Source organism: Triturus cristatus, chromosome 10 (assembly GCF_964204655.1).
Source record: "Triturus cristatus chromosome 10, aTriCri1.1, whole genome shotgun sequence".
Taxonomy (NCBI): domain Eukaryota; kingdom Metazoa; phylum Chordata; class Amphibia; order Caudata; family Salamandridae; genus Triturus; species Triturus cristatus.
Genome location: NC_140593.1, coordinates 94,043,274 through 94,069,096, shown reverse-complemented (window position 1 = coordinate 94,069,096; position 25,823 = coordinate 94,043,274). Strand labels below are relative to the sequence as shown.

Sequence of the window (25,823 nt, the reverse complement as noted above, 5' to 3'; positions counted from 1 at the left end):
AAACATGACAATATCTGAACTGATGAAGCAAGAACAGGAGAAATGCAGAAAGGCTGTTCTTAGCAAGGGATAGAACCAAGGTGCAGCTTGAATAACCACACTGGGTCTCAGCCGGCTGAAAGGATACATAAAAGTGAACTCGGTATACATCATGCACAAGAAATCAATCCAATGCACCACCACATATGACATCACCCCAGCCATGGAACACCTCAACTTCTGCCTCAAAACAGACAGCAAAACCACCATAAGGGGCGCCCTCCTGCAACCTCATCACTGACTTCATTGCTCCCCGCGCCATAGATTCCAACAGCTACATTTTGCTCTGCGACCTCAACTTCCAAATTGACGACCACAATGACATCAACACTTCTAACCTCCTCAACAGCAAGAACAACATCAGACTCACCCAACTCGCCCATGACTCTATGCACGCACACCCCATCTTCACTTCCAGTGACCTCATATGGTACAGTCACATCACGGAACTCACCTGAACCAACCCCTCCATCGTCTACCTCAACATCACCATCTCATGGATCTCCGCCCCCAGTCTGCTCAACGCCCCCCACCTCAGCTGGAACAAAGTCTCAAAGGAAACATGGATTAACGCCCTCAACAACACCCTCTCCATCTCCATCTCTTCCAACAACCTAGACCAGAACATTAGAAACTTCAACAATTGGATCACCAACTGCAACACCCACAGAAGGTCCACCTTGCAGGCTAGCTTGTACACTGAAGACCTCAGAACCGCTAAATGACACTGCAAACAACTGGAAAGGAGCTGGCGCACCACCAAGGACTCGACCGACAAGACTGCTTTCAGAACAGCCCTCAACCTCCACCACAGACAGTTGAGAGAATCAAAGAAAAAGGCATTAGCCTCAAGCATCGAATCAAGCTCCAATAACAGCAAAGAACTCTTCAACATTGTTAAAGAATTCTCCAACCCCTCAGCTGTAACAAACAAAATTACCCCCTCACAGGAGCTCAACCTTGCAAACTTCTTCCATGGCAAGATCACAAACATCTACAGAAACTTCAAACCCTAGCCCAAGGCCACTGACTTCTTCAAGCAACACAACGACTCCGCTTCCACCACAGACATCCAACTTACTGAATGGAGCCAGCTTGCCCCACAGGACTCCGCCTCCATCATGAACTTGGTCCACTCAGGGACCCCAACCGACCCATGCCCTCACCACATCTTCAATCTAGGCAAAGCCAGAATCAGCCACGTACTCACCACCTTAATGTCACGGCCACCTTCCCCAAGGACTGCAAACCAGCAGAAGTCAATGCCCTACTAAAGAAATCATCGGCAGACCCCAGCAAACTCAACAACTACTAAGCAATCTCCCTGCTCCTGTTCCTGGCCAAAGTATTAGAAAAAGCCATCAACCAACAACTTTTCTAACATCTGAAACGGAATATCCTACTCGACTCTTCCCAATCTGGATTCCGTAGGAAACACAGTACTGAGACAACCCTCATTGCGGCTACCAATGACACCCTAGCCCTACTCGACAGAGGAGAGACTGTGACAATGATCCTCCTAGACCTCTCGGCAGCCTTCGATACGGTCTCTCACCACACACTAATTACAAGGCTGCACAACATAGACATCCAAGAGCCACTCTTGGATGGATCGCCTATTTCCTCACCGGAAGAATGCTAAAAGTCCACCTTCCCCCTTCACTTCTGAACCTAAGTAAATCATCTGTGGAGTGCCCCAAGGATCCTCGTGCAGCCCCACCCTCTTCAACAGTTATATGACACCTCTGGTATCCTACCCCGATGACACAAAACTCATCCTCTCCCTCTCCAAAGGCACCACCAAGACCAACTTCCACAGCTGCATAACAGACTAGCCAACTGGATGAACGACAACTGCATGAAGCTCAACACGGACAAAACAGGGGTACTGATTTTTGGAACCAATAGCTCCCCATGGGACGCATCCTGGTGGCCCTCGGAACTCTGACATACTCCTACACCCACTAACCACGCTAGGAACCTAGGCATCACTCTGGACAACAAGCTAACCATGACGACACAGGTCAACTCCGTCTCCTCCTCCTGCTTCTTCATCCTTTGCATGCTTAGTAAGAGGGAGACAACCATAACAACGCGGTCTTTGCACCGCGATACGTTTACAACGTGGCCATTACAACACAAGTTGTTACAACGACTTGCGCTGGATGGCGCTATACACTACGGAATAGTATGATTTACTATTCCAACACCTTCCCTACTGTTACGTAGGCTGGAGTTGGAATAGTAAATCATACTATTCCTAAGTCCAGTGCCCTCCAGCGCAAGTCGTTGTAACGACTTGCGTTGTAATGACTGTGTGAAGACCGCGATGTAACGTCATACATTCTTATGGCTACCCTAAAGCTCAAGAAGCACCATCACCCAGGCCCTCATCTCCAGCCAACTGGACTACAGGAACGCTCTCTACACAGGGATTGCAGCTCACCTCCTCCGACAACTACAGACAATACAGAACGCCGCAGTCAGACTCGTTCTGGATCTTCCTAGACTAAACTGGTTCCCTGTACAGACACAATGCCAGTTCAAGTTCCTGACCCATGCAAACAAGTCCCTACACAACTGTGGACCCGCCAACTTGAACTGCCAACTGAACTTTCATCAGCCCACCAAACACCTTTGCTCTGCATTCCTTTCTCTAACCCTCAACCCTGCATCAGAATTAGCAGATGCAGAGGTCGCCCCTCCTCCTACCTAGCAGAGAAGACATGGAACGAGCTAATCTTTCAACTACAGACCTCCCCAGCTCTTCCAGAGTTCTGAAAGTCTCTGAAGATCAGCTAGTTTGGCTAATCAACTGGAACCTGCCAGCGCCTTGAAACCCTCACAGGTGACAAGAAGCGCTCTACAAATCACCTGATTGAGTGACAGGTTTTTTTTGCTGTTTTTTTTGTTACAGAATTTTATATAGCGCGAACTTGACCCAAATCGGGTATCAGTGCGCTTTACATAGCACCAGTTGCATTACATGAGGACACATTCATTTTTGTTAGGCACGGGGAGATTAAGTGATTTGCCCAGAATCACAGGATGTTCAGCGTCATTGCCGAGACTCAAACCCAGTTCTCCAGATTCGAGGTCGACCGCCCTAGCCATTAGGCCATCTCCTCTCCCTGAGTGGCAGTTCACACATAGACCTATACAGAAAGTTAAACACAATTTTACACCAACAAGCCTTTGGATACTCTGGCCTCTAGCCACTGACAGCTCATCGTCGTTACTGTCATTTCACATTGTGTAGTGAACAATCTGTTCTAGAGTGCTTAGATGGGTATCCTAGAACCGGGCTCCGCAAAACATTTAATTATATTGCAACTCATCATTTCACATATGCATCTTCACTTTCCTGTCTCCTCTCCCAACATGATTTCTAAAACCACAAGTTGATTTTCCCTTCTCTTTACATTGGTTTGTCATTCTGCAGCATGCTGTCTGATAAAGTATTTCTAAGTCTCTTCTCCTCCTTCTGACTACCTTAAATATGAGTCCTCATCTTCCTCAAGTCAAAACACTTCTGGTCATCTTTCATTTTGCAAGCCAATTATTTTATTCATGTGTCAGAATGTGGCCTATTCGTTTGTGAGGGTTAGCCCTAGCAACTTACTAAAGCACAATCTTTTCACAACACAGTTCACTAAGAAACTCTGATCAGCCCCTGATATCAAGAGGTTCAAACAGTACAAAACACCATGAAAGTTAAGAACCTAAAACAATAAAGTTCCCAAACCAATTTGGAAAATTCAAGAAAAATAAAATGTAATCAGCAAAATTGTATAGAAAATGGACACAGGAAATATACCTTTCTGAAGGAAAGGTGAAAAAGTCCCCAGGGGTACTATGGGGATGTAAAAGTTAATGTTCGTCTACGTGCATTACTCATAACATCCACTAGAGGCTGATATTGCATCAAAAAATTAAAACAACGAAAAGTTACCAGTAAACTGTTGCACCTCAAGAGACAGAATAGCTTACTTGGTTGGTATAATCAAATGCTTTCAATATTCTTGATGCTCTTCTGGGAGACGCCGGTAAAAGCTCCAAGGGGGGGCATACGTCTGCTCCCCTTTTTAGGTCTCGCCTGACCCAGCGCATGCGCTGGTCTGGCGAGACATTTTGTGAGGGCTCCAAAAAGTGCTACCAGGCCAGCCTAGAGCTATAGTGCATGTGCGCGGGCGCGCGCGTCGCGCTTTACCGCGATTACTTTCACTTTCGCGGCCGCTTTGATGTTTGATCGCGATCACTGTCACGGCTGCACGGCCGCTTTGATGTTCTCCGTGAGGCTTCAATAGATTGCAGCCGTTAAAACAAGCATTGGCATAGCCAATAGGTCTCGCTTTTGGGACCTTATAAGTGTTTAGTTATGCAACTGTTGCATGGCTAAACACTTATAAGGTCCCAAAGGCGAGACCTATTGGCTATGCCAATGCTTGTTTTCTGCTACAATCAAGGTTCTAAATACTTGATGCTGGTAAGGTCACTCCTACAGCTCCCAGGTCCTCACGGAATGGTTCTAGGATTCTTGTTTCTTTCTAATAGCATGGTCTAGTATCGTCCATTCCCAGCTCAGTAGCAGGGTTATGCAATGTACAGCCTTTAGTGACCCTCAGGTCATCGACAGGAGACCAGCAAGCTGACTCTTAGATAGACGTTTCAGCACGGTGGGTCCTTCAGAATTACTCCCCAAGAGGTCAGTCAAAATTCTTCATCCTTAAGTTGTTTTCTTCAGGATGTAGGACTGTTCTGAGGGGCTGATAGTATCTACCATACTAGCCAATGATAGACATTTTGCTATGACCTCTACCAGCAGATGTCCCACCAAAATTCCCCACTTTTACAGCACTTCCTGTCTCCCCTGCTGTAAACCTTTCCAGGGCCTCTGTTAAAGATGGTACAAGTCAGATTCCCAACTCAGGAACTCTGAATACTCTCCCAGATCCAGCCCTATGGAAAGAAGGATCCAGCCCCTCTTCCTGATCTGGGAATAGCCTGCCCTCTTGTTATTGGAAAAGAGGAATATCTGTGCGGGAACTTTGGATGAAAGGCTTTTGTTAGTGGGGCTCTTTATGGCATATTCATGCCAACGAGACAGTATTGCTCCGGTCTTTTTTTATGGTTTTTGTTACCGCCTGCTTAGAATGCCTAGCGCAGTTAATTGACCACTAATTCCCCCCACAAAAGTCTTCCGGGCTTAGGATATGAGTGTGTTATTTCCTGGCAGAACAAAACTTTATGCCTAATTGGAATGTTAATTACAGAGATTGTGGAAATGCAGGTCAGCATAACTAATTTAACTCAGCTCCGCTTTCAGGCAGCGCAAAATATGACTTTTAAGTTACCTCTCCACTACAGGCATCACAATTTTACTTTTACCAGTGAATTGGATTTTTAATATATACCTAAAAAGAACTTTCATGCAAGCTTCTATTATTTTCCAAGGCAAAACTGTACAAAAATACTTTGATCTACAATCAGGCAACTAAAAGGATAACTCAACTTTACCAACACAGTGACAAATAGCTTTTGGTACCTGTATACGTCGACATACACTTTTGTTTAGTTTTTGGTGGGATCCACTTCTGTAGATCAAGATTTCTATCCTGTGGTCTGAAGGGTGGCTTAGCTTATGTATAATGTAGGTCAACCTCCTCTTGGTACCTGGGTATGAACCCCTTCTAGGTAAATAGGGTATTAAAGGCAAGTGAAAGAGAGTAAATGCGTGAGAGTGGGGGGGGGGGGGGTGTCAGCTCCCTCCTTACCTCCAGGGTGCCGGCCTTCAGGAGGTTGATCTGGTCGGGCTGAGAGAGGTCACAGAATCCTGGAATGCGTTTGGCAAACTCCACCACTTCCTTGACAGCCGGTGTGAAGCTCATGGCGAACTCCTCCCAGACTTGTTGACCTGACTTGCGGGGGTCAATGCAGGGGGTCAAACTCATTGGGCACACCTACAAATAGAGAACAAATGGCTTGAAGAACAAAGAGGTACCAATATGCCGACAGTGTCAGAGAAGAGGAAGCAAACAGTACAGTATCATGCATGCAGGGGAATAACGCAGGCTCCTGCACCATCACTAGTGCAGGGGGGCCCAGACCTTCAGCACAAGGCCAATGAATATCTGTGAGATATGGGGGACTCAGGTCCTTCTCCTCCCATTCTGCAAAAGGTCCCTCATATTGCGTTACACCACTGCATGAATGTCTTTAGAAAATGGCAGTGCATCCTATGTGCAATGAAAGGTATGTCCTATTACCCAGCACCATAAACCCATCTGATAATTAGGATGATAGACATTAAGGCTCAAGCAATTACTGTGCCAATGATCATGCCTTTAATGGTAATTCCTGTGCCAGTCATCAAAACCCAAAAAGTATCAGACCTTTATTGGGACAGTCAGCCCCTCTCAGATCAATACCTTTGTACATCTCTGAGGTAGCCAGCCTTAGGGACATTGGAGGGTTCATCACCAAATCATACAGGGAAGGCCAATCATCGTGCCCTTTTACACTGCCAATGATTGGGCGCACCTGTTATCGTGCCAGAAAGCACACCTCCATCAAACATATTTACCACTAACCTCAAAAGACAGGTATTGATCATCAAGCAGCCCTCCTGACAGTGATCACGCCTTTATCAGATACTTGTCGGAGTGCACAAGTACATTCGTTCACGACACGTGCACTGTGTGAAGACAGAATCATATATGCACTGTCCAGAGGTACACACATGTACAGCAAAGTGCCAGTTACCCTGGTAGCTTAAACCACAGGTGTATTATATAGTTAAATGCAAGTTTACACTGTTGAGACAGATGCAAATATGCAGTCTGTAGAGATGCACACATGTGCAGCAGTGTGCAGCCACGTGCAGGTCAGCTTAGTGCATTACAAATATGGGCAGTACAGGCAGATTTAAATACAACATAGAGGGATGCACACATGCATAGCAATGTGCAAGTTGGCTCCATAGTGACGTGTGTTTACACAGACAGATGCATATGTGCACAGAGAGGTGGAAACATCTACAATAATGTACAAGCTAGCTCAGCATTTCACACGTATACTGACTGGATAGAAAGATGCGCACATCCAAAGCACAGAGATGCGCGCATGTCCAACAATGTGAAAGTTAGGCCAATAACATTGTATGCGATGTTCACTACCTGTATATAGACATTTGTGATAGTTGACTCAATAGTTTAGCCCAGATGTACACTGCCCAGACAAATGCACATATATACGGTACAGAGACATGCACAGATGCAGCAATGTGTAGATTAGCTCAGTGCACTCTACAGAGGCACACATGCACTGTCTCCAGATGCGCACATTATCTCAATACTGAATTACAGATGTGCACTATGAAGAGAGATACAACCATGAAGAGAGCTGTGGACATTACCTTAGTAGTTTATTATTACACTGCTGCACTTCACAAAGACATTCACACAAGTCTAGACATGTAGACATTAGCTATGTATCTGATTACACATTTCCACTACACAGAGAGACGGAGGCACACATGTACAGTGATGCACACATTAGAACCACACACGTCACATGTCTAGTGATGTACACTTTAGCTTCGTGTATTATTTGTTTACACATTTGGTTATAACTAAAACGTGTATGGTGCTTTTAACTATTGTATCTTTAAGGTGCTGATGCAGAAGTTGGCTACGTTGTATAAATGTGCATTTCTTTACATTTGTAGAACAGCACAGGTACCAGGGACTACTAGGTTATGTTATGGTAAGCTATGTTATGTTGCGGGCATTTGTAAAGTGCACTATTACATGCCAGGGCATCCTGGCACTGAGCAGGTGTGTGTGCCCAGCCCTGCGTATGGTAGGCTGGTTAGTTGAAGAGCCAGGTCTTCAGCTTCATGCGGAATTCAAGAAGAGAGGAGGAGGCTCCGATGTGGAGTGAGAGCCGGGTCTTGAGCTTCATGCAGAATTCAAGTAGAGAGGAGGAGGCTCTGACGTGGAGTGAGAGGCCGTTCCACGCTTTAAATGTGATGTAAGAGAACAGCTGTCTCCCTGATCTGGTTCTGTGTATGTGTGGGGCGTGTGGAAGTAGGAGTCCTGCGGAACAGAGGTGTCTGATTGGTTGGTGGAGGAGATGTGATTGTTCAGGTTGGTGGGGCCAACGTTGTGTAGTGCCTTGAATGTGCGTGAGGAGTTTGAAATGAGCGCATGTGTGTATCAGGAGCCAGTGGGGCTCTCTGAGTTGTGGTGTGATGTGAGTTCTGTGTGGGTTGTTGAGGGCAAGTCTGCCTGCTGGGCAGTGCCATGTGTGCGCTGAGCTCAGGATCTGGAAACAAGGGCTGCAATGGAATATTTCCGGAGGTTTGTTTACTACTGGGTTCTGGAGAAACACCCTGGAAGAAGCGGGCTCTGGAAGATGCCAGGTCCTTCTGCAAACTGACCTCTTGCCCCAAAGCCAACATTGTATCCAGACTGGGCTCAGCATACGCTTGGCACTGCACAGCAGGCTGAATGCTGAGATCAGGGCACCCTATAGTTTCTGGTTGATTCTGACACTGACCAAAGCTATCCTAGTGAACAAAGACCCCCCCACCCTTTGAAGCAGAGCACCCAGAGAACCCAGGCTGGTCCCCTGGTGTCTACAAGGACTACTGTAGTGTTTTGCCACCTACCCCACCCTCTGTTTGGTAAATGATAAGCAGAAACATATTACTGTACCAGGTGGGTTTTCTGCACTACTCCACGAGAGTAGTTTCTGGTGAGGCCATGGTGAACACGTGTGAAAGCAGGGGCCGGGTTGCACTTTCTATGCATAAGACCACTGGAGTGGTGACCACCATGGCAAGTGGGCAAGTAGGCAGCGTTTCCATCTGGATGATGCATTTGGCTACTGCCTCTGTGCGGCCCATGCGGATGCAGCTGGTTATGACTAGGTGGACAAATGAGGCCACTGTTGCTCGCAGGTTGATCTTCGGCAGTAGTATTCATTCTTGCCCCACTCAGCAGCCACTCTGGGCCTGCCGCTGGGTCCCCAGGCTGCCCCTGGTTGTACATGAATGTGTCCCGCTGGACTCTGGTCACGCTTCTGATGACGTCCTCCTTGGACATGTTGACAGAGGGTGGCGAGGCTTGAGAAGAGGTCGAGAGGCCTACATAGCTCCCTGAAGCCTGCTGAGTCTGGGCGGCCAGCTGTTGTGGAGGAAGAGGAGGCACCATTGGTATATGTGGTGTAACTTGATGATCAGGCACTACATCATTCTGCATCTGACTGCCAAACTGCCCACTCATCATGGTCTTCATGGCGCTTTGCATGTCCAGCAGCATTCGTTGCTTCTCTATTTTGGGTGTGCGGCCAAAGCGCATAGCTGCAGAGAAAATATATAACAATGGTTAGTGGTACACAAGGGAAATACCTTTATTTTTTAAGTTGAACGTAGGAAAGGCAGTCTTATGAGAGAGCACTGGGGTCTCTAAGGGGGAGGCTGGTGGGGCCAGTATCTCCCTTATACTATCACACTGTGGAAGGCTTCCCTATGCCGGTGCCGACAGAAAAACAGACAGCACCTTGCCACACACATTGATATGCCCAACAACTAAAAAGCAGCAATAGTTTTAAGGCAATACATGAGCCTCCATGTTTACATAAAATGATAAATATGAATCTATCTATCTATCTATCTATCTATCTATCTATCTATCTATCTACCCATCTATCTATCTATGTACCCACAAACACACACGCAGAACTTTGGATGTCCTGTGAAGATCTAAACAAGCATTTGCAATGAAATAGGTCTCGCATTTGCGAGAGTTTAAGCTATTGGCATTGTAAATGACAATGCCTTTTATTTATCTGTTTTGATAATTAACAAATAAATAAAAGGCTTTGTCATTTACAATGCCAATAGCACAAACTCTTATAAATGCGAGACCTATTTCATTTCAAAGAAGCGGCCGCCATTGTCCCGGGCTGCTTGGAAAGTGAAAGCACGCATGGAGAGTTGAATGTTGCAGGAAAGCATGTCGTGCCTGCAGTAGGAGAAACTCATTGAAGAAAATAGAGCACACAGACTAAATAAGACATACCGTGTAACAGAAGTAAAACGGCCAATCCTCATGGGAGGTTACAAATAAAGACAAGGCGCTACTAAGGAGGGACTAACAAGCATTTTAACGAATCAGAAGCCAATGACAAATATGGCAGAGAGTAGGCAGGGCTTCAAGTCCATATTTGAATACAGCATGCCTCACAGAGCAGTGCATGCGCTGCCCAGGCTAGACCTAAAAAGGACAAGTAACTGCGAGCCGTGATCTCTGTTCCAGGAGAATAACTTAGCAGCAAACCTAGGTAAGCTTCAGTATGTGACAGACTTTCCTTATTGATTGAAATTCATTTAAGCATTCACCATCAATGCTTTGAATGTTGTTTCTAGAAACATAATTAGTTTGTAATAAGACCGATTTTCACCCTACTTCAAAAGTATTTTCACAAGAGTTAGGAAATCAATTGGGTGATAAACTTGAGACTTACTGTCTAAAATTCATTATAATGATTCCTTGTATTTACAATAAATATACTTTTTCATTGCACACTTCTTCAAAGTCTTTCAGTTGGTTTGTTTTGAAGTTTCTCAGAACTATAAACATCTTAACTTGCATAGAATCCTGACCCAGGATAGTCAAGTGTGGCAGCCATTATAAACTTTCTTTTTGGCCAAGGTGGGGTACTTGATTAATTGATTAAACAGCACCATCCCTCCAATCTTTACTACGTGGAAAACATCCATAAAGCCAGACTAATCCTTCATTGAAAAACAGCGTAACATTATATGTGTCCTTTCACTTACCCTGAACCATTTAACACTTTTGTCTGTAAGTTTATAGTAAATTTTACTTTGTACTGGGTTCTCCATTTTCATTTTCATTACCATATCCATTTTGGCTAAAGGAAGTGGACTGCTCAAACATTTTCGCAGCAAAAGTCATGGACAGTTGTGTTTCATCAACCATTTCTTCCTTATAAATATAAAGCGTGGGATACAAGTGGTGCCTGAGTATGTGGTGTTATATTCCCATACCACGCCATAGTGCACTTGTTCGAAAGGAAAAGCACAGCTGTACAGTAGAGGAATAAATTCTTTCAGCACACAAGTAGATCTTTTCAAATCATATATTTGAGGATAATACGACGACACTTAATTTCTGTCGTCAAGAGCCGGACCCCATTGTCCATCACTATTTTCCTTGAAAGATCTTAATGGAGAAGTACCTCTAACCACGTCAACAAAAATGGAGAATCCAAATCCTAGCCACCAGAAACTAATGAATATCTATCTTTTTATTGAAAATATCCCACGTGCCCAGAATGCACCATCTGCGAAATAAGTGTGCCCAACCCTTGTGGAGAAAAACAATGTCTACTCACAAAATAAAATGCCATTCTATGATGTCACTTCTGCAGCAACATCCTTTTCTTAATTGCATCTTAGCAGTCCCACCTTCATTGGGCCGCTCCAAACAGTGTGTTCACAAACTCGGTTATACACAAAAGCAGTGTTCATGGTCGTAAGGGAAGCTTTACTTGAGACAGCCTCAGAGGGTGTGTGTGGTGGCTGCACGCATGGTATTACACAAAGAGTGTCTGTTTTACGGTCAGCCAGGGTATCTCATTTTACACAGCGATTGCAGAATGCAGACCATTGCCTTGTAGGAGCTCAAGTATTGCACGCCTTGTGCTCTTGCCATTATCACATATGTCTCAAGGTGGCCTGACACAATTTCCACAAAGGAAGCTGTCCAAAGGGAACAGCTTCCCCTTTGCGAATTTGTCACCATCTCCTTCGAAAAGTAGGTAACTTTTCAATGATTTTGTGACAACAATTGCAATCCCAAACCATTAATATATACCACTGCGAATCGAAGCCAGGAGGCCTCTTTAGTTCGCCACTCGCAGCTGCGACTCGGAATGAGTCCCAAATCCGTGTCTTGTGATTCAGAAATACGTTTCCGGCTCACAAAAGGGGTGAGTACATGGCAAACAAAATGTTGCAGTTGCAAATCCTGGCAGAATTTGCAACTGCGAAATGGTTCCTTGCATATAGCCCTAAATCTTCAGGCTCTTGTAGATTTCGCAAGTACAGGGATTTCGGGCCTATACAGCACACACCACAAACGTTAAGTGTTGCACTTAAACAGTATTTTTACTTTTCTTTGTAAACATGGTTTTAGAAAAGTTTATATGGCAGATTGTACCTGCTATGTATCTATGGCCCTTTTACGTCTTGTTTTTATAACTGCCTTTGGTACTTTTGTTTTTATCATTCTGCTTTTATGGCTTTTATTGGCCGAATAAAGAATCCTTGACTGACTGACATTATATGTTAGCTAACTCACTGACATTCAGTTTATTGACTTTGACTTAAAAATGTGAACTGCAGGTTGCACACAGATCTCTGCAGAAGGTGCGTTAACTAACCAGGCTTTCTTAAAGGCATTTGTACCTCAGGTTGCACATTCATCACTACTGCAAGCACTCAATCTGAGATGTCTTTAAAAGGATAACAGGAAATAAATATATAAAAATACATTTGTGAGTAAAACAAGCTGCTAGTGTCATAAAAATGCAGGCGAGACAGTGTTAGGAAAAGAAGGAAGGCATATATCAGAATGATGCCACTGAATATTTTACAAGTGTCTGAACACAGTATCATCAGTAAAATGGCAGTGGAACAATACAGGACTTACAGGAAATCAACATATTTCATTACGATCCGTGGATGCTACGAGGCCAGGAAAGCTGGGGTAGAGTCAGCGTTCACCGCTCAGCTCAGAATACAGCAGATTTGCATCCTGACCAGTGTAAATGTAAATGTAGTGCATTTATATAGCGCTCCGCACACCCCCTGAAAGGGTCTCTCAGGCGCTGTGCACATACCGCTGTGGAACCCTTCCTGGCCTTTCCCTGTGAAGTGCCCACTCCTGGGCACCCCAAAGGTGAAGCCAGGCATCCTAGCGCTGTTGGGGCCGTTGTGGAGATTAAGCAAGCTATTGCCCAGAGTTGCGGAGTGGGACCCATGATTAGAATAGGCACCGAGGCGAGAATTATCGGGTCCTGGGAAATTGAGCCCAAGACCCGCCGAGGCGGGAATTGAACCCTGGTCCGGGCCAGACCTCTGCATTAGGGTCTGCCGCTCTAACCATTGAGCCACACTTCTCCACTGACTGCATCTGAAGGAGAAGCTTGGGAGCCCTGACATGTTATGTATATTTGGATGGCGCGTGTCACCCGGTAGGGTACCCTGGTGCCTGCGGAGGGGGTGCTGTCCTGCCTGGAGCCAGGTTTTCTTCTGGAAGTCGGTGAGGCATGCAGCCGCTTGGATGTGGAATAGAAGGTGGGTCCAGGTTCTGTGGCCAGGTAGATAAAGGCTCAGGATCATGGGCGAGGAGAAGGTTTGACGAGCAGAGGAGCCTGGTGGGTATGTGGGCCAGGGTGTGGGTGTTGAGGTATGCGGGCCATGCTGCGTGAGCCTGCAGAGGGCGCGTTTGTGCACCGAGAGCCAGTGGGCCAGGCTGATGCATAGTATTACTGTTGCATTTTGCTTCAGTCAGTGCTATAGAAGAGATCCAATCCTGGAGTGCTAGAATGCTGTGGTTATTGCAGAAGGCAATGCCAGTGTCATGGGCTAGGACATACCGTCTCTGGACATGCCCACTGCCAGGCACTTCTTCAGGCGGCAAGGCTGGCAGCGGTTGCGGCTCAGGCGCCCAATGCTGCAGCTCCCGCGCTCCAGGCACTTGCGGTACTGGCTGTTCTGCTGGATGCTCCTCCGAAAGAAACCCTAGTGTACAGAAAACACAGACAGTCAGACTCGAGGGGCAAACACAGTGGGATGAGTCAGATTCCAGGGGCAAACCCAGTGGGATGAGTCAGACTCCAGGGGCAAACACAGTGGGATGAGTCAGACTCCAGGGGCAAACACAGTGGGATGAGTCAGACTCCAGGGGCAAACACAGTGGGATGAGTCAGACTCCAGGGGCAAACACAGTGGGATGAGTCAGACTCCAGGGACAAACACAGTGGGATGAGTCGGACTCCAAGGGTAAACACAGTGGGGTGAGTCAGACTCCAGGGGCAAACCCAGTGGGATGAGTCAGTCTCCAGGGGCAAACCCAGTGGGATGAGTCAGACTCCAAGGGTAAACCCAGTGGGATGAGTCAGACTCCAGGGGCAAACCCAGTGGGATGAGTCAGACTCCAGGGGCAAACACAGTGGGATGAGTCAGACTCCAGGTGCAAACACAATGGGATGGGGGGGGGGGGTCTAGACTCCAGGGGCAACACAGTTGGATGAGTCAGACTCCAGGGGCAGACACAGTGGAATGAGTCAGACTCCAGGGGCAAACACAGTGGGATGAGTCAGACTCCAGGGGTAAACACAGTGGGATGGGGGGGGGTCTAGACTCCAGGGGCAACACAGTGGGATGAGTCAAATTCCAGGGACAAACACAGGGAATGAGTCAGACTCAAGTGGCAAACACAGTGGGATGGGGGGGTCTAGACTCAAGGGGCAAACGCAGTGGGATGGGGGGTCTAGACTCAAGGGGCAAACACAGTGGGATGGGGGGGTTTAGACTCCAGGGGCAAGCACAGTGGGAAGGGGGGGTCTAGACTCCAGGGGCAAGCACAGTGGGAAGGGGGAGTCTAGACTCCAGGGGCAAACACAGTGTAATGGGGGGTAGCTTACAGGCTGCAACAGGGTAAGTGCTGAGGTGGCCATGGTGAAGCCTGCAAAATTAAGACACTGGCCCTCCCCTCCCTCAACAATGGTATTGATAATAAATAGCATATTACTCTCTGCAGATAGCATACATAATTTATGTCGTGCTGTGTTCTATGTGTTGTAGTTATACACAAAAGTATTTAAAAAGAACCAGGATACAAGAAGTTAAACCTATGAGGTAAAATAAAACCACATTAAATAGTCCTGTGTGTATGAACATAACTGTTTCCCTCTGTAAACTCACTACAATATGTAATCTTTGAGTTAGTGACAGTTTTTCTCACATTAGATAGTTGTACTATGGTGATAACATTCAATTTGACCCGTGTACTGTGGAAGAATATACACGTGTACAAGTATTTTCCAAACACCATGCTTCATTGTACCACATTTATTGTCGCTGGAATGACCTGCTGCTCCTATAGAAGTGCTGCCTACATTACTGATGCTAAAGAGCTACTCGGTTACCCAGACAAGGAAGCGTGAGCTGTTCTTAGTCCCCCCCACTACACCCCGCATCCCCCTTGTCCACAGGCATGAGGCAGGTCTCAGGATAAGCTCATAATCTAGTGTTCCTGCTTCTTCAATGCAACTAGCATTCTATTCAAAGGCAGCATTAGATATGTGTTCCCATGCCAACCAGCGCTTACAGCCTTCACCAAAGAACCAGGAGACATACAGATGTGGTTATGACATTTTTCACACTTCCATAATTCCAGGCAACATTTCAGAATATAATCTTATCTCAAATTGAGGATTAATTTTTCAGGCAGCCTTTCTTCTGAAGAGGAGCATTACTTTTCCCCATTTTCTTCTCAATACATCCAGAAGATGGTATTCTGTCTAGTGTAGCGTAACAGATCTCTTGATATGGAAATATTTTAATTCGACTTTTCTTACCTGGGTCATCAATAGCCTGCTTTTGTATTAGGACATTAAGAGAGATATTCCTTTAACCATTAAAATCACTGTGAAACAGTATTCTGAGAGAGTGCTTATTAAGGGGACATTTTACTACAAACTATAACAGAAACCTAAGTGTGTGCACCAGTGCATTCAATTTAAAGAACATTCATACAAAATATATTAGAGAACCAAGTTTTATCACCAGTTCATCCAATTTAAAGAAGGTTTTTGAGACTTTTTAAAGAGATTCTTCTTTTTGAAGTTAGCAGAAAACTAAGGCCTCTTTCTGTCCTCCTCTATCTACGTGCTTTCAATAGGTATTTGATTGGCTTCCCCTAAGCACATCAAAAGCTGTTTGAGAATGCAGGCCTCAATCAAGACACAACCTTCCTTCCTATTGGAACAGTGATGCTTGTCTGAAGATCACTGTCTTGAGTTCTCCCTTAATCCTATGTTTTCCCCTAGCCTGAAGTGATGTAGACAGAGCCTTCCAGAACCTTACTCCTGAGCAGGCTAAAGGCCATCCTGCATATGCCTTTTTGCTATTAAGAGCTCATAGTCCCTCTGAGCTTTTTACAAGATCTCAAGCCTGTCAAAGACTAAATTCTTCTCAAAGTGAAATTGAAATAGAAGGGACTGCTGTCCCCGAGTCCACCATGTACAGTACAGAGAATTTTGAGCTCCAGCCTGTCTAGACGCGAACCAATAGACAGGATGGAGCCCCACTAGAGACTGGGTGACATGGCCATGCTTCAACAGTCTAAAAAGTACCCTGCCCATCCAGAGTTAATGTGGGAATTTGAGTAGGCTGGAAGAACAGTGCAGACAGCAAAACCGAGTCACTGAGGGTGACGCCACTGGAAAATCCTGAAAACAGTACATCATGATGAGGTGTAGGTTTTCACAAACAAGCTGTGTTTACGTATTCATAAATATGGTATTTATAGCGCAAGAACCTGCCTGAAAGGCAGTAGACTGCTGGACAAGGTCAAATGCAAAGATACAGTCAACAAGGGATTGCATATTTGGGGCATTTGTGTTGTGTGGTGTGATCGCCCCGCCATCTTGGATTGGGAAGATGTGCTAGGTGACTTCATTAATGTGTTTACAAATTAGATCTGAGCAGGTAGAACGTTTTCAGAGCCAAATGGTAGAGAGGTCCCTTCACAGTTGAAAGGGATTTTGGGGGAATACGTCCTCCCTAGTACATATCCATTCAAACTTACAAATATCCCACCTAGTATCTCGGGTGTGACCACTTATAGACGGGGAAAGAGAAAAGGGGGAGGAGGGTGGTTACATGAGGTATCCACAGTGGCTCAGTGCTTTTCAGTGCAGGCAAGGACAAAATATCCCTCACACACTCTAGTAGTGTCATGGTTCATCATCGGGTTCACACTGACTCCTAAAGGTCAGGGTGGGCTCAACCGTCTTCCAGGGAGCTCTGATAGAGAAAAATGACCAGGGGGCTTAGCTAAAGATTAAAAATCCCTCAGCTTCTTCAAGGTATCCCTTAATTGTCAGAGAAGATGGGGAAAGCTAAAAGTTATATACGTTTGTAGGCATTGAGGATTTAATGGTCCTATGACCCTGCGTTATACAGACATGTTTCAACTCTACTCTAAGGCCTAATCAGGTCCGGGGCTTTCATTAGGGTAATACAATGACACCTCCCTGGGTTATGCAGTGGATAATATTATCCTGTATATGCAAGCGATTAAGCATCCAAAATTGTGTATGTTGGGGCAATAAATATACTTGCCTTCATATTGTCCCGTAGGGGTTTCACCTTCAAGCCCTCTTATCCAGCCGTCTTGACTACGGCAACACACTCTATGCCGGAGCCACTAAACAGCTCCTCAACCTTCTACAAACTGTCCCGAACACCGCAGCAAGACTCATCCTCAACCTTGCCAGAAGAACCAGCGCCAACCTCCACCTCAAAACCCTACACTGGCTCCCCGTCCAGAAAAGGTGCTTCTTCAAACTCCTGACACACGCCTACAAGGCCCTCCCCAACTCCAAACACTCCTACATCAACCACCGCTTGAGGCTCCACAGACCTACCAGGGAGCTCAGCCCTGCCTTCCTGGCCTCGGCACGCATCCACCGCATCCATTGGAGCCACTGCGGAGGTCGCTCCTTCTCCTACCTCACCTCCAAGTCCTGGAACGGCCTCCCCCTCCACCCGCGAACCGCCCCGAAGGTGGAAGACTTCAGGAAGACGCTCAAGATATAGCTTTTCGATCAAGGCTCACAGAACCCCAGCTCCTGGTGACCCCCCCCCCCCGCCGACAAGTTGCTCTATACAAGATTGATTGATTAATTGATTGATTACTTAAGAAATATTCACTAAATGTGGATCTATGCAGGTGGCTAGTGGTGGTTTATGCATCCTTGAATATGCCACCTAATAATTGGAAGGCTAATGTTTTTGAGGATGCTACACTGATAGTTGGGAAAACAGTGTGAGAAAGGTGCTGCAAAGTTACTTTGCGTTATTCCCTAGTGCTCATCATCTTTTTCCTAAGTTCGACAGATGCGATTGCTTTCGTTTGACGTCCACATCAAGATATCGATTATGTATGTAAGAAAACCACACCAATCTAAGATGTTCCAGATGGAATATATGTGGGCTGAATAACTGTTAAGAATGCCCGGCTCATCCTACCTTATCCAGGTGGGCTAAAGGCATATGTGGTACTACTGCCGGAGACTCGCCTGGACGACAGTCCTCCTTTGTGACCAGATGGCGACCAGCCTTTTACCTCCTTTAGCTCTTTTTCAAGATTGGCGGTAATCCTAATTAGAAAATCAGCAGAGTTCAATTTGAAGAGTGCATCCTCCAACCCTGCAGGGAGGGTACCGATCCTCACAGGGGACATATGTGAGAACCGGTGTCCACTAGGAAATCTATATGCCCCGAAAGTTGAATCACAGCAAATGTTTATGCAACTTACAGCCCTAGTGGAGCAACATGGCTCTCCATCGATACTGTGCAGGGTGATTTTGATGTGGAGAACTGCAATTGCATTTATATAGTACTTACTACCCCTGACAAAGCCTCAAAGTGCTTTTCGAAAACTAGCATCTCCTCACCTCTGATCACCTGCGTTACGTACAGCTATCCTTTTCCTCCAAGTGGGGTATATTACTTTAAGAGATGCATGGAGGCATAAGTAAGGTTCCAATGTGGCGTACTCATATTTCTCTTTCGGTGCATGACAGCTATCTATCGCTAGGTTACTGGCTGGTCAGTGAGCACTTGACCTATTGGATGATGGACATTGAATATAGGCTGGTACCTTGTCAGATCACTTGCCCGTGGCACTGGAACTTGCCCCAGCAACCAGAAACATGGTCTTCAAAGTCAAATGACAAATGTGCAGGTGGGCAAGGATTTAAATGCAATGCACATGAAGAAAGTCAAAATTAAATTAAGATCTCAATGTGGCATCACGGAGGGTTTTGAAGGAAATACATAATTAAATCCTTTCAAAAATCTCTTCACAATGAGAGAATTGAACCAGGACTGTTGGTCCGGTAAAGGTAACGACGCTGAAAGGGCCGACAGGTAACCTTTAATGGTGCCCAATGCAAGTCCTTCCAGGGACAAAGATAAGAAAAACAATAGGACATCCAAGAGTTTGCCCTGCAATGGGTCATTGCTGGTGCGACACCAGGTTAAAACTTGCTTCAGTGTCCAGCATATACAGACTATGCAGAAGGACGCCTGGCAGCCAGGATGACATCCACAACTTCGGGAGGAAGATCAAATGTTGTCAACTGCTGCTGCTCAATCTCCACAGAAGGAGGTGCAGATTGTGCTGATTCGGGTACAGGACCCTGCCCTGCTACTGCAGCAGGTGGTAGCCTGATAAGAGGACAATGTTCATGTCCAGAAGTTCCAGGTAACATGCTCTTCACGGTCTTCATAACTCATGGCAGGAGCGGTAGCAGCAGAAAGGAGCACAGGAGTCCCATCCTTCAATCTAGCTGGAATGCATCTCCAACAGAGAGCCATCTTGAAACCTCCAGAGCGCAAAATGTAAGACATTGCACGTTCTCTTCAGGAGTGAAAAGTTCTGGTTTCTCACTATTGCTGGGAGATACCCTTTGCCACCTTGAAGTGCAGCCACCATTCGTGATCCGCCTGCCACTGAAAACTAAGCTTGCCTGCCCTGGCGTTTAAAGATCCCTCCAGGTAGTTCACGACCAGGGTAATGCCCTCTCACTCCAGCCAGCTCCAGAGGAAAAGCACCACCTGTAAAAGGACCCAGGACCCCACCCACCTTGCTTGTTACAGAATCACATGGTGGTGGTGTCTGTGAGAACCTATACCAGCCTCTCTTGATGGACAGTAGAAAGCCCTTAAGCCCCAGGCGATAGACCCGCAACACCAAAAGGTTCATGCAGAGACGGGTCTCCTGATCTCCACTAATTTCTAATTTCTAATTTAAAACATTTGTAAAGCGCAGCGTACACCATGCGGTTTCTTGGCGCTAGTAGGCAGGATCGGCAACTGAGGGAAAAGACAAGAGTGATAAGAATGAAGAGCTAAGCGGGGAAAGCCTGATTGAAGAGGAAGGTTTTTAAATCTTTGCGAAAAGAGAGGTACTGGGTAGCAGAACGGAGATGATCAGGAAGGGAGTTCCAGAATGTTGGAGCCAAGGTGGAGAAGTTGGCCCCACCCCACTTTTTACGTGTGAAGCGGGGGATCTGAAGAAGGGACTTAGAGGAAGACCGGAGCTCTCTTGTGGGAACATAGGGTTTTATTAAAGAAGAGATAAAGGCGGGGGCAGTGCCTTGGCGGGCCTGGAAGACCATGCAGCCCGTCTTAAAAAGGGAGCGTTCTTTTACGGGAAGCCAGTGAAGCTCCCTGAGAAGGGGGGTGGAATGGTGATAGTGTGGGAGGCCGTAAACCAGCCGGGCCGCCTGGTTCTGGATCGACTGAAGTCTTCGCAGGCTGTAAGCTGGAATGCCATGATAGAGGGCGTTGGCATAATCCAGCTTTGATATCACCAGGGCGGCCATGATGATCTTGAGTGCCTGAGGGGAAAAGAAGCGGGAAACAGAGCGGATGGTGCGGAGAGTGAGGAAACAAGAGGAGACCACGGACCATCTCCACCTCTCCCAGATGAACTCCCCATCCCAGCAGTGATGCATTGATTACCACCATCAGCTCTGGTTTAGACGGGTCTGCCAGAGGTCCAATTGTGGTTCAGTCACCACTGCAGATCCTTCGCAATCTCCTCCGAAATTTGGATGGAATTTGATAGGCTCCCCGGGTGCCAGTCCCACTGAGATTTCAGCTTACAGTGAAGAGCCTGCATATGCCGCCTGGCATAATTAACTAGCAGGATGCCAAGAAGCCCTGAAGCCTCACAGTCACTTTTACCAAGACCCAGGAATGGGGCTGAAATATTAGGAACATAGCCCAAATGTCCTGGACATGTAGTGAAGGGACGAGGAAGTCAGGCATGGTTTTGGCACATCAATTGTGAACACAACGATGTCAAGAGGTATCTCATCATCTCAAGGTGGTGTACGACTAATTGTAGTGAGCTAGCCTTTAACAGCCAGGCGCAGAGAAAGGGGAATACTGTCATCCCCAACCTCCAAAGGTGGGCTAGGAACAGGTGAGGCCAAAAGGGAGAACAGTATATTTAAAATGCGCCAGGCCCACCTTGAACAGCAAGTATCATTTGTGGGACTCCAGGAAAGGTACCTGAAAGTAAGCATCCCGCAAGTCCAAAGGCACCATCCAGTTGCCTGGATTCAGGGCAGATATAAAACCTAGGCCAGCTTGAGCATTTTGAATTTGTCCTTCAAACAAAAAGGCATTTAGAGGGCAGAGATCTAAAATGCGACGAGGGCCTCTGTCTTTATTAGGCACAAGGAAGTAATAGAAGAAGAAGCCAGACCGTATTTCCTGGCCTGGAACCCTCTCTATGGCTCTGCTGGCAAAACGAGCAGCATTTGTTGGACCAAGTTGGACAAATGCTCCTCTGACAGTTGTTTAGTTGTGAGTGGGAGGTGCAGGAGGTCCAAAAAGAATGGCAGGGCATAGACTAGTTGGACGAACTGGAGGATCCACATGTCAGTTAATATATTTTGCTATCCCTGAACGAAGTACCTGATCCTGCCTCCCACAGGGTGGTAATGAGCCACTAATGGCAAATTAAAGCAGCTTGAACGCAGATGCCGGAGGGGCAGGGGACTGCAAAGTTTGTAGCCCCAGATGTCTTGACAATGCCTTCGTGCGAGGGCAGTAGGCCTTGGCGTGGGTGGTACATCAATCTTCTGAAATAGCCTTAAAAGGGGGGAGACTGGTGAGGATACTGTCTTGAGGGGGTAGAAAGGCCTTGGGAATATGTGTTGGATTGACTTTCTTTGAAGCTTTCCAACGCCAAATCGGTCTGCTTACCAAACAGGTGAGACACAACAAATTGCATGACCATTAAAAAGACTTCCCTGAAGAAGCATGTGGATCGCATGCAAGCCTGCCGCCGAAGCACCACACTAGTACTAACTGCTCTGCCATAGCAGTCAGTAGTGTCCACTAGAGATCGGAAAATGTATTTTCATTGTGCCCTGACCATCTTGGATGGTTTGAGCCAAAATTCCTCAGGAACTGCCAGCAGGATCTCCCAAACTTTGTCCCACAAAGCATGGATAAACCTTCCAAGCAGCTGGCATTGACTGACCAGAGGGCTGGGATGCCCTAGGAAAACATCCTCTGCCCAAAGGTTTCAAGTAGCTTTGTCATTAGAAGACATGGGGAAAGAATTCTGGCTTATCTTACTGGTGGCAGCTTCAACCAACCAATCCCCTGGCATAGGGTGCTGTATTAGAAAATCAATGTGGCCTAGCATCACCCAGTTGCATCTGTTAATGTACCTGTTTGCCAGCGGGCAGGAACAGGGATTAGACGAGGTGCCTAAAAGAGTGTCAATCAGGGCCTCATTAAACTCCAATGACACTTGTCCAGCTTTTAAAACTTCTGTGAGACATTTGGTTTAGACCTCCATAGTGGGTAATTACAAGTCTAAAACCTCCACCATGCATCTCGTTACCAGAGGTAAGGAGCCAATCTCTGTTGCTGGTCCAGGGAGAGAACACAACCCAGTGTCCTGGGAAGTGTGCAACCCACTGGCATCTTGGAAGTCCAGATATAAATCGTCATTCTCATAATTGTGGCGCACATACTCCCTCTCATCACCATAATCATGCTCAAAGGCAGGATGGTACTAGCCAGAGTCTGAACCAAAAAGCTGTTGGAACACTGGGTTTCAGTCTGAGATAAAGGCGTGGCTCTATCTGTATCACGATGGACTAAGGTCGGTGCGTTGGTTTGGCGTCAATACGCAACCACCGTCGAGGACAAGGTTGATTTGGCTCGGGGTCAGAGAGGACATTAGGAACTGAGTAATCCTCTGGCGCAATCAGTGCCATCATCAATGTCACAGGGACTGGTGCGGATCTTGGTGCCACATGGGAACTTTGCTCCCGCATTGGAAAGTAACCCATAGCGGGATCTGGATGCATAGATGGTGCAAAGAGCCGACCAGTCTGTGGAATCAGGACTGGAGGCCTCTGTTGATCTTCGAGGCCCAAGGGAATGCCAAAGGGAGCCGGAAGGGTGCTGAAAATTTGCAACATGGCCTTTCTAAATGCCTCCATTTGTTGTGATGTTGTTGATGGCACTGGGAGCTCGGAATGCCTCGGGATCAGCTGTGGAAGCAGCCCTTTGTTGGGTGACCAAGAGTGAGACTTCAAGGCACCCTGATGTCCTCATAACTTCTCAGGTTGGGAAGGCAAATCTGGGACCCACTTTGTCTCTTTCTGCTTGCATGTTGACTTCAAAGTACCAGAAGACTTGGACCGCAAAGATGACATGTTGTAGAATGTCCTTAAAAGGTCTGCTCCCTCAACTTCAAAATGTACATTCGAGGTTTGTTTCAGTGTTTGGCGACGAACAGCTTCGCTTCACATTACCAGATCGCTTTCAAGTTCATGAGGGCATACGCCTCACATAACTTGAAGTCATGCGTCAAACCCAAAATCCAGAGGCAGACTTCGTGGACACCTGTCACAGACATCTGTTTGCGACAGCTCCTACAAGCCTTAAACCTTGAGAAAAAACTTGTAAAAGGTGAGAGAAAAGCTGAGAGTGAGCTCCACATTCATGTACAAAGGTGCAGAAAGGAACTGACATCAGAGTACACGGATAACGCTTATGTGAGACTTCGTTCATCACTCTTGAGATGGAATGAAGTCAGTGCAGAGCCGCATGATGCTACAAGCAAGCAGGAGTCATGCTGCTACATCTTCTGGATCCACTCTGGTGCCTGGGGATTTTCTTAAGGTGAGGAATGTACTGTTAGAAGTACAAGTATAAAGGAGCTTATTAAGCGCTCGAATGCCAAAGGCGTCTTGGCGCTAAAGTGTGAAAAATATGACAAAGGTGGGAATTGGTAGCTACTAAAGATTGAATAGCCGAAACTTCAGGGCTTTCCTGAAAGAGGAGAAATCTGGCTGAAGACGTAGGGCAACAGGAAGTTTATTCCATAACTGAGCAGCACAGTTGGAGAATAGACGTATAAGTAGTAATATTATAAGTATAAGTATAAGTGTTCATCAGTAAGTATGATTTAGAGCCTACTCAGGTCTCTGTATCAATCCAATCAAGACAAACGCAAGCTCTTTCCACTTAGTTCTATATCAACCAAATCAATCCTTGAATACCCACTAGAGTGGAATGATTCCTCAGTTACATATTTGGGCAAACATTTTTGCTGCAACAACAACAGCCTAATACGTGACGATTACAGTCCAGTTATTGACAAATTAAAACTCCAAACTGAAAATTGGCTCAAACCTCCGCTTTTGATAGCTTTGCATAGAGATACTATTAAAATGGTATTACTCCCTAAGTTTCTCACCTTTTTTCTTAAATATTTTCGTGCTGTCCAATCTCTAGCGACCAACCTGATATGGGCTGGCAAGCAACCCAGAGTTAGATTGGAGACTCTCACACTACCTCTGGTGAAGGGTTGTGGCATATGGGCACCCAAACCTTTTGACTTATTATTTTATCTTGTCGGCCTCATATACCATATATTAGCTAGAATCAGCAGAACATTCGCCCCACCTTGTAATTGTGAAAGACCAGTCGGAGATGTGCCCCCTTGTTACAGTGGTTTGCTCTAGGATTCCCAAGCCAATCCAGGTAATGTACAATATTCATTGTACTCTTTGAGCCTTGAGGACACTAGCTCATAAGAATGGACAAGAGATATTATACTTCCAGGATGTTACAATGATAGAGAATCCACCACTTCCACCGACCATGTGAGGGGGCGGGAAAAGAAATCGAGATCCTTAATCAACTATTTTTAGATATTTGTAAAACTTTTTGTAAATAATACATAACACTCGATGACCAGAAGGCTAAAGCATAACCAGCCCGATAGAAATCTTTACATACTTCTGACCTCGGCTGGCAGCCGAGGCAGTATTCCCTTCCTTCCCAGATGAACCACTGAAGTACACTCCTTTAACAATGCTTTGGACATTGGACAGAAAAAAGGATGCAGTGTCCCTACTTTATAAGATGTGTAGGTCCTAGATGGGGAATTGCATTGATCTGGCCCAAAGATTATGGGAAAAGACCCTGGAATGTACGTTTATATGTATATGGCATTTCTATAGTCCAAACCTATCCAGCAGGCAGCAGAGCGCTGTAAATGGTCAAAGACCGGCCTGAAGTCAACGATTAAGAGGAAAGGAAGCTGAGTTGAGGATGCTTAATGCATTGTGATGTAGTGATCTTTAAAGAGGAGAGTCTTCAACTCTTTCCCAAACTGGAGTAGCATTGGAGCAGTCCTGACTGACAAGAGGATGTTGTTTCAGATCCTGGGTGCCTATACAGAAAAGGACTGATATTTTACTTTTTTTTATCTTTGTTAGTCTGTAGTCTGATGGTGTTCTGGCTGCAAGTGTGCCGAGATCCACCAGAGATGGTGAGTGTTGCAAATGGCCCTTTTGCAGTGTTATCCCCAAACATTTTGCTTCTTCCTCTTTTTTTTTCTGAACTA

General features: G+C 46.1%; 1 protein-coding gene across 2 annotated transcripts in view; it reads right to left on the bottom strand.

Annotated features, from left to right (window-relative positions):
• Positions 1–25,823, bottom strand: part of NR1D2 (nuclear receptor subfamily 1 group D member 2) — a 110,179-nt gene that overhangs the window by 39,310 nt on the left and 45,046 nt on the right. For both annotated transcript variants that reach the window (XM_085630513.1, XM_085630514.1), the window contains exons 4-6: positions 13,732–13,876; positions 8,757–9,403; positions 5,814–5,999 (exon numbers count right to left, since the gene is read on the bottom strand). In XM_085630513.1, the coding sequence (XP_085486639.1) occupies positions 5,814–5,999; positions 8,757–9,403; positions 13,732–13,876 (978 nt within the window). The remainder of the gene's footprint in view (positions 1–5,813; positions 6,000–8,756; positions 9,404–13,731; positions 13,877–25,823) is intronic.